This window comes from Aquarana catesbeiana, linkage group LG01 (assembly GCF_042186555.1).
Source record: "Aquarana catesbeiana isolate 2022-GZ linkage group LG01, ASM4218655v1, whole genome shotgun sequence".
Classification (NCBI taxonomy): Eukaryota; Metazoa; Chordata; class Amphibia; order Anura; family Ranidae; genus Aquarana; species Aquarana catesbeiana.
In genome coordinates, this window is record NC_133324.1 from 970,313,693 (window position 1) to 970,323,829 (window position 10,137).

Below are 10,137 nucleotides of genomic sequence, written 5' to 3' on the forward strand. Positions count from 1 at the left end.
TTACACTTTATTGCCATTTAGCACTGCACTGTTATAATATATTATTTCACTTTGGTTTGTCAAGTGTAGTGTGAGCAGCTATATGTTTGTTATATTAATTTAGGGCTGTATTGTTTAATATATATAACTATATGATGTTCCTGATTGACACCTGATTTCCTGTCTGGGTGATGTTCCTGATGGACATCTGATTTCCTGTCTGGGTGATGTTCCCGGTGAACACCTGATTTCCTGTCTGGGTGATGTTCCTGATGGACAAATGATTTCCTCTCTGGGTGATGTTCCTGATGAACACCAGATTTCCTTTCTAGGTGAAGTTCCTGATGGACACCTGATTTCCTGTCTGGGTGATGTTCCTGATGAACACCAGATTTCCTGTCTAGGTGAAGTTCCTGATGGACACCAGATTTCCTGTCTAGGTGAAGTTCCTGATGGACACCTGATTTCCTGTCTGGGTGATGTTCCTGGTGGACACTTATTTTCTAGTCTGGGTGATGTTCCTGATGAACACCAGATTTCATGTCTAGGTGAAGTTCCTGATGGACACCTGATTTCCTGTCTGGGTGATGGTCCTGATGAACACCTGATTTCCGGTCTGGTAGATGTTCCTGGAGAACACCTGTATAAATCCTGTATAATAATAATTTCTTGTCTAGGTGATGTTCCTGATGAACACCTGATTTCCAGTCTGGGTGATGGTCCTGATGAACACCTGATTTCCTGTCTGGTAGATGTTCCTGGAGAACACCTGTATAAATCCTGTATAATAATAATTTCTTGTCTGGGTGATGTTCCTGATGGACATCTGGTTTTCTGTCTGGGTGATGTTCCTGGAGAACACTTGATTTCCTGTCTGAGTGATGTTCCTGATGAACACTTGATTTCCTGTCTAGGTGAAGTTCCTGATGAACACCTGATTTCCAGTCTGGGTGATGATCCTGATGAACACCTGATTTCCTGTCTGGTAGATGTTCCTGGAGAACACCTGTATAAATCCTGTATAATAATAATTTCTTGTCTGGGTGATGTTCCTGATGGACATCTGGTTTTCTGTCTGGGTGATGTTCCTGGAGAACACTTGATTTCCTGTCTGAGTGATGTTCCTGATGAACACTTGATTTCCTGTCTAGGTGAAGTTCCTGATGAATACCTGATTTCCTGTCTGGGTGATGTTCCTGATGGACATCTGATTTTCTGTCTGGGTGATGTTCCTGATGAACACCAGATTTCCTGTCTAGATGAAGTTCCTGATGGACACCTGATTTACTGTCTGGGTGATGTTCCTGGTGAACACCTATTTTCCAGTCTGGGTGATGGTCCTGATGAACACCTGATTTCCTGTCTGGTAGATGTTCCTGGAGAACACCTGATTTCCTGATTGGGCGATGTTCCTGATGGTAACATTTTGTGTAGGCTTATCGCAGCCACTAGAGGGAGCTGCTTAACCACTCATGCTACACACATAAATACTGTGTATATTTCATTTTTTCAGTGGGTCTTCTAGCCAATCTGATAATGTCACTGGTCATTCCTTTTCGTCTTCAGTGTTTGCAGTCTTTAACGTCATGATCGGTGAGGGCAGTTTTGTGCATTAATACTGTTAGCCCAGGCTGTGTGATGGTGGCTGGGCTCAGGGGAAAGGGATTAAAAGCTGGCCATCATTCAGTGTGGAAGACTGGTGACATCTTGTGGCAGAAAGATTTTACTTTGGAGGACCACTCCAGATTGAAGGTGAGTATAGCAGTATAAGCTGTCTTTTTATTTACTTATAATAGGCTATTCATTTTATTGTTTGGATGATTGATTAAGTTATTTTTTTATATATTTATTTTCTTTTTAATCAGAAAATCTTCCCCCTCTGACATTCTGAAGATTGTCCTCATTTGTCTGGCTGTGGTGCTCATTCTGGTGGTCTGCTCTCTTTTTCTAAGGAGGTGGAATAAAAAACGTCAACGTAAGGAGAACATTTTTCTAATCTATGGTCGGTCATTTTCTTCCTAAGTTTAATTTTCCTATAGGAAGTGAGAGATCCCATTGTCTGTGCACCGGTTTGGGCAAAGACCATTTCATTCCAGCTAAGAGATGATTTCTGATCATTCATGAACCCTTACATCGGGGCCCTGCTAAATATTTCCTTCAAATCCCATCTGCTTTACCTTGTTTCTGTAATCAGTATTTATTATATATGTAGATGGGTGCAGCCATATTTGATTATTACATAGTCAGGTTGGACTTCCTACTTAGTAGCGTAGAACTTTATCAATAAATAACCAATGAAACTGATGAACTCTGTATGCAGCTAGTTTAAGCATATGCTGTTTAAGGCTGGATTCACACCTATGGCAGTTTTAGTGCCTTTTGCATTTTGCAGATTTGCACTACAGAACGTGTTCCATAGGAAACCATGTTAAATGGACTGTAGTGCAAATCTGCAAAATGCAAAAAGCACTAAAACTGCATAGGTGTGAATCCAGCCTAACATGGATACCGACTGCACTGTCTGGCAGATCCAATAGGAGAAGCAATTGGCTTGTTATAAAGGTGGAGCTCTGCTTTAATATAGCAACACCAATTGGTTTGGATTCCAACACTGTGCACATGACTCTGATCAGTCATTTAGCATTGATGACTTTGTTTTCCCCTTACTCACAATAACAGCTGCATTGTCTTTTTTTCCCCAGGAAACCTCGAGATAGGGGGCGCTAGTTATCGGGTAAGCATCCTATTTGGTTTATTGGGTGCAGGAAATTATATGATTGGGGATCACCCACCGAATGTCTGTAATGTCGCTCACACACAGGCAGTCAGTATATTCCTCCATCCTAGCTTGTAGTATATCATGTAGATTCGGATTTCAGTTTCTGCTCCTCACAAAGAATTGGGCAGCTCGGGAAAATACTCCTTTTAGCATAAACTCGACTGACTCTTTTGCGCCCTCTCTAGAGAACTCCCTCATTCTGCAATGCCCCCACCTCTATGAGCAGTGTGCATGTCCTTAGCACACTCCTTGTAATCACATTTATCACCCCCGCCCCAGGGGTACCTCTGAGCCCCAACTCTCTCGCTTCATTTTACTTCTGTCACCACCCTCCCTATAGCTCTATATACTGGGTACTGCTGTCCACCACCCTCCCTATAGCTCCATATACTGAGTAATGCTGTCCACCACCCTCCCTATAGCTCCATATACTGGGTACTGCTGCCCACCACCCTCCCTATAGCTCCATATACTAAGTACTGCTGTCCACCACCCTCCCTATAGCTCCATATACTGAGTAATGCTGTCCACCACCCTCCCTATAGCTCCATATACTGGATACTGCTGTCCACCACCCTCCCTATAGCTCCATATACTGGGTACTGCTGTCCACCACCCTCCCTATAGCTCTATCTACTGGGTACTGCTGTTCCAGGGCACTAGATTATACTCTTTATTTTCTCACCAGTGGTCACATCTTTGCCAGACACCCCCAATCACTGTCCATTTCCCACAATCTGTCTTCCTAAGATATTAAACATCTCTCCCCATTTTCTGCAATCTTTCCACCCAGTGCTCCTGGACTACCTTTATTCTTTTCCCACAGTTCCTGCAGTCTGTCCTCCAAGTTCCTGCAGCCACTCGTCAGAGTTTCTGTAGTCCCCCCCCCCCCATTTCTTCAGTCTCTCCCACTAGTCCTGGCAGTCTCCCCTCCTCCAGTTCCTGTAGTCTCTCCTTCCCCGGTTCCTGCAGTATCTCCTTCCAGTTCCTGCAGCCACACCTCAGGGTTTCTGCAGTCTTTCCTTCCCCAGTTCTTGCAGTCTCTCCTTCCCCAGTTCCTGCAGTATCTCCTACCAGTTCCTGCAGCCTCTCCTCCAAGTTCTTGCAGCCTCTGTTCAGAGTTCCTGTAGTTTTTTCCCCCCTATTTCTTCAGTCTCTCCCCCTAGTCCCTGCAGTCTCTCATTATCATCCAGTTTCTGTAGTCTCTCCTCCCCCAGTTTTTGCAGTATCTCCTACCCATTCCTGCAGTCACACTTCAAGGATCTTGCAGTCTCACCCACCCCCCAATTTATGATTTTTTAATACAGTTCTTTCAGTCTCTCCCCCAAGCCCCTTCAGTGTCTCAACTCAGTTCCTGCAATCACTCCTCCTATTTCCTGTAGTATCTCCTCCCAGTTCCTGGAATCACTCCTCCTATTTCCTGTAGTATCTTCTCCCAGTTCCTGGAATCACTCCTCCTATTTCCTGTAGTATCTCCTTCCAGTTCTTGCAATCACTCCTCCTATTTTCTGTAGTATCTCCTCCCAGTTCCTGGAATCACTCCTCCTATTTCCTGTAGTATCTCCTCCCAGTTCCTGGAATCACTCCTCCTATTTCCTGTAGTATCTCCTCCCAGTTCCTGGAATCACTCCTCCTATTTCCTGTAGTATCTCCTTCCAGTTCCTGCAATCACTCCTCCTATTTGCTGTAGTATCTCCTTCCAGTTCCTGCAATCACTCCTCCTATTTCCTGTAGTATCTCCTCCAAGTTCCTGTAATTACTCCTCCTATTTCCTGTAGTATCTCCTCCCAGTTCCTGGAATCACTCCTCCTATTTCCTGTAGTATCTCCTTCCAGTTCCTGCAATCACTCCTCCTATTTCCTGTAGTATTTCCTTCCAGTTCTTGCAATCACTCCTCCTATTTTCTGTAGTATCTCCTCCCAGTTCCTGCAATCACTCCTCCTATTTCCTGTAGTATCTCCTCCAAGTTCCTGGAATCACTCCTCCTATTTCCTGTAGTATCTCCTCCCAGTTCCTGGAATCACTCCTCCTATTTCCTGTAGTATCTCCTCCCAGTTCTTGGAATTACTCCTCCTATTTCCTGTAGTATCTCCTTCCAGTTCCTGCAATCACTCCTTCTATTTCCTGTAGTATCTCCTCCAAGTTCCTGCAATCACTCCTATTTCCTGTAGTATCTCCTTCCAGTTCCTGCAATCACTCCTCCTATTTCCTGTAGTATCTCCTTCCAGTTCATGCAATCACTCCTCCTATTTCCTGTAGTATCTCCTCCCAGTTCCTGCAATCACTCCTATTTTCTGTAGTATCTCCTCCCAGTTCCTGGAATCACTCCTCCTATTTCCTGTAGTATCTCCTTCCAGTTCCTTCAGGCTGTCCATCCATTTTCCACACTCGCTCGCCTCAGTTTCCACAGTCTTTCCTTTCATTTCCTTCAGTCTTTGGGCCCAGTTCCTCCAGTCTCCCCCCTCCATTCCCACAGTCTCTCCTCCAAGCATCCTCTTACCCAATTCCTCCAATTACTGCATTTCACTGACAAATGGGGCTTATTTTATTCCACTGACAACAATGGAGCTTATTTATTCCACTGACGCCAATAATGGGGCTTATTTTATTCCACTGACACCAAAAATGGAGTTTATTTAATCTACCAACACCAACAACGGGGCTTATTTTAATCCACTGACACCAACAATGGGGCTTATTTTAATCGAGTGATACCAACAATGTGGCTTATTTCATTCCACTGACACCAACAATGGGGCTTATTTTATTCCACTGATCCCAATAATGGGGCTTATTTTATTCTACTGACACAAAACTGGCTACAAGGACGAGTTCAGAGGGTGGTGATAAATGAGGAGTACTCGGAATGGGCAGGGGTGGGTAGTGGGGTCCTCCAGGGTTCTGTGCTGGGACCAATCCTATTTAATTTGTTCATAAATGATCTGGAGGATGGGATAAACAGTTCAATCTCTGTATTTGCGGACGATACTAAGCTAAGCAGGGCAACAACTTCTCATCAGGATGTGGAAACCTTGCAAGAAGATCTGAACAAATTAATGGGGTGGGCAACTACATGGCAAATGAGGTTCAATGTAGAAAAATGTAAAATAATGCATTTGGGTGGCAAAAATATGAATGCAATCTATACACTGGGGGGAGAACCTCTGGGGGAATCTAGGATGGAAAAGGACCTGGGGGTCCTAGTAGATGATAGACTCAGCAATGGTATGCAATGCCAAGCTGCTGCTAACAAAGCAAACAGAATATTGGCATTAAAAAGGGGGATCAACTCCAGAGATAAAACGATAATTCTCCCGCTCTACAAGACTCTGGTCCGGTCGCACCTGGAGTATGCTGTCCAGTTCTGGGCACCAGTCCTCAGGAAGGATGTACTGGAAATGGAGCGAGTACAAAGAAGGGCAACAAAGATAATAAAGGGTCTGGAGGATATTAGATATGAGGAAAGGTTGTGAGCGCTGAACTTATTCTCTCTGGAGAAGAGACGCTTGAGAGGGGATATGATTTCAATTTACAAATACTGTACTGGTGACCCCACAATAGGGATAAAAGTTTTTTGCAGTGGCCACTCATTAAAATTAGAAGAAAAGAGGTTTAACCTTAAATTAGGTAGAGGGTTCTTTATTGTAAGAGCGGCAAGGATGTGGAATTCCCTTCCACAGGTGGTGGTCTCAGTGGGGGGTATTGATAGTTTTAAAAAACTATTAGATAAATACCTGAACAATCGCAACATACAGGGATATACAATGTAATACTGACACATAATCACACACATAGGTTGGACTTGATGGACTTGTGTCTTTTTTCAACCTCACCTACTATGTAACAAACAATGGGGCTTATTTTATTCCACTGACACCAGCAATGGGGATTGGTTTATATTGATGACACCAATGAGGAGGCTTATCTTATTTTACCCACTTCGGCTCCCACACCTGTTCACCCCGTTATGGACCAGAGCAATTTTCACATTTCTGCTATGAGCCTGTTTATTAGGTGATCATTTTTTTTATTACTTATGATAACAACATAATATACTGTCTGTGTGTGTGTGTGTGTATATATATATATATATATATATATATATATATAAGGACAAACAAGGCTTTCTTTTTGTGAATATTTTCCTGCAACCATGATTTTTTTTGCAATCCTTAGAAAATTAAATGTAATAAAACCAAACAAAAGGCACCTTTTCTTTATTGAGCAGTGTTAATTTACAAATAAATAATGTTATTGCACTTAAAAAGTGTGCATTTTGTTCTGTAATTTATCTTGTTTAAAACAACACACAAATCATGATTTTGGTACAAAGCATTGCAAAGTTATTTACAAATGAAGTAAAGTAGTTTTTTAAATTTTGCGTTTTTTTTCGTGAGGTGTAAAAAAAGGTATAAAAATATTAATGAACAGAGCAAACAAAAGCAGAAAAAAAGATAAAATATTAGTTAATAAAATGGAAAAAAACCACCAGGAAAACTATAATTAAAAGGAGAAGGAGAATAAGGAGTTAATTAGGGCCAATGAGCTGATTAGAGTAAACTAAGGGTTAATAAGGGGTTCAACAGTGGAACATTTAACCACTTAAGCCCCGGACCATTTGGCTGGCCAATAACCAAAGCACTTTTGCAAACAAAATTAATTCCCCACAAATAGAGTTTTCTTTTGGTGATATTTGATCACCTCTGCGGTTTTTATTTTTTGCGCTATAAACAAAAAAATAGCGGCATTTTTGAAAAAAAAAACGCATTATTTTTTTACTTTTTGCTATAATAAATATCCCCAAAAAATATATAAAAAAACATTTTTTTTCCCTCAGTTTAGGCCGATATGTATTCCTCTACATATTTTTGGTAAAAAAAAATCACAATAAGCGTTTATTGATAGGTTTGCGCAAAAGTTATAGCGTCTACAAAATAGGGGATAGTTTTATGGCATTTTTATTAATAATTTTTTGTTTACTTGTAATGGCGGCGCTCAGCAATTTCTATCGTGACTGCGACATTATGGCGGACACATCGGACACTTTTGGCGCTATTTTGGGACCATTCACATTTATACAGCAATCAGTGCGATTAAAAATGCATTGATTACTGTGTAAATGTGACTGGCAGTGAAGTGGTTAACCAGGAGGGGGCGCTGCAGGGGTTAAGTGTGTCCTAGGGAGTGATTCCAACAGTAGGGGGGAGGGGCTGTGTGTGACACGACACTGATCACCGCTCCAGATTACAGGGAGCGGTGATCAGTGTCCTGTCGCTAGGCAGAATGGGGAAATGCTTGTTCACATCAGCATCTCCCCGTTCTTCCTCTCCGTGTGACTATCGTGGGTATCCCCACAGACATCGAGTCCGCGGGACCCGCGATCACACTTACGGAGCTCACAGCGGGCGAGCGCGCGTGCGCAAGCCGCTTCTCAAAGCCGGCGTACAGGTACGTTAGTATGCCTGTACATGCCCCTTTTCCACAGTATATGTGCGTGAAGTGGTCAGCAAGCAGTTAATAAAAAAAAACAAAACTTTTTTTTTTCTTGTCAGGTTGCTTTAACAGACTTCATCTGCAGATCAAAGTTCATCCATTTGATCTGTAGATAATTAAACAGAAAGTTACAAAATGAAACAACATTTCTTTGTATCTTTCTGTATTGGTGGCTGAACAATGTTGTTGATAAACATTGCCAGACTGTTTTTTTTTTTTTTACAGCACCTGCTGCCAGGACGTCCTTTACAATGCATCTGTGATTCATCAGAGCTGAATTGTGGTGTACTGTGACAGGGGGATCCCGGCAGCAGGGCAGAAGGACTGGACATACTAGACACGTCCTGCATACAATGATTACATTTTTTTGAGCGTCTATCAACTGGGTATATCCCACTGACACCAGTGATTTGACTATTTTTTCTCAATGACGCCAACAATAGAATTGATTTTATTCCAATGACATTAATGACAGAGAAATATATCAGGTGATGCTTTCTGTCAATCTTTCCTTTTAGGATACAGCTGGGGCCATCCAGAATCCTCTGTAAGCCCCTTCTGGACCCCCTCCTCAGGAGCGGCAGAGCGGGGTCCTAGGGTGAGCGTCCAGCAGAAGGATAATAATGGCCAACCCCCAACCCAACTCAACTCCAACCCCCAACCCAACTTAACTCCAACCCCCAACCCAACTCAACTCCAACCCCCAACCCAACTCAACTCCAACTCCCAACCCAACTCAATTCCAACCCCCAACCCAACTCAACTCCAACCCCCAACCCAACTCCAACCCCCAGACCAGCCATGATCGCACGATGTGGAGAGGCTCAGAAGATATAATCACTTTTGGGATAAATTTCCATGTTGTATAATTATTAGCTTTAGCGCTAAAGCTTCCACCGAATGTACCAGAATATTATCTCCCAGTCCCAGTTCTGTTGTTCTTTTCTTTACCCAAGCTTTTTCTTTTTTTGTATCATATGTTTATTAAACAGTGTATAAAGTTCACAAGTTCTGTTAAAAATGTATAATGGCCGTGTAACAATGACTCTGAGAGATGACCGGCAATGGATTCCATTTTATTAGTACATTCGGTGACAGATGTTCTATTACTACCGGCCAACCCTTCAATCAGTGTAGATGGGACCCCGAGACTGACCCACGTCTAAAGATCTCCAGTAATGACACCACATGGGGCAGATTCTGGTAAGATCAGAGTTTGGATGTCAAAATATCCTTTGAGAATGACTGGATGAAATGATGGTCATTGGGCTAGGATCTCTGATAGGGGTCCTATCTTCCAGAGGTCAGTAAATAAAAATAAAATCTAATTTTATATATATATATATATATATATATATATATATATACATAAAGTACTGTGAAAAAGTTTTAGGCAGGTGTGGAGAAATGTAAGGAAAGTAAGAATGCTTTCAAAAATATATATTTTAATTGCTTATTTTTATCAATTTACAAGATGCAAAGTGAGCGAACAGAAGAAAAATATTTATCAAATCAATATTATTATTATACAAAGTTTACATAGCACCCACAATGTTTGGTGTGACCACCTTTTGGCTTCAAACCAGCATCAATTCTAATGCCGCGTACACACGGTCTGACTTTTCGGCTACAAAAGTCCGACAGACTTTCGACGGACTTTTGGCGGACTTGCGGCAGACTTCCTTACGAACGGACTTGCCTACATACGATCACACAAAAGTCCGACGGATTCGTACGTGATGACGTACATCGGACTAAAATAAGGAAGTTGAAAGCCAGTAGCCAATAGCTGCCCTAGCGTGGGTTTTTGCCCGTCAGACTAGCACACAGACGAGCGGATTTCTGGGTCCGGTGTAGGTACGACGTAAAGATTTGAAGCATGTTTC

The 10,137-nt window shown here is 42.3% G+C and overlaps 1 protein-coding gene across 3 annotated transcripts in view; it reads left to right on the plus strand.

Annotated features, from left to right (window-relative positions):
• Positions 1–9,259, plus strand: part of LOC141122814 (uncharacterized) — a 52,623-nt gene extending 43,364 nt beyond the window's left edge. For 2 of the 3 annotated variants that reach the window (XM_073612007.1, XM_073612006.1), the window contains 3 exons: positions 1,845–1,954; positions 2,682–2,713; positions 8,770–9,259. In XM_073612007.1, the coding sequence (XP_073468108.1) occupies positions 1,845–1,954; positions 2,682–2,713; positions 8,770–8,802 (175 nt within the window). In that variant the 3' untranslated portion in view covers positions 8,803–9,259. The remainder of the gene's footprint in view (positions 1–1,844; positions 1,955–2,681; positions 2,714–8,769) is intronic. The other variant, XM_073612008.1, reaches the window with a different exon arrangement.
• Positions 9,260–10,137: the final 878 nt, after the last annotated feature.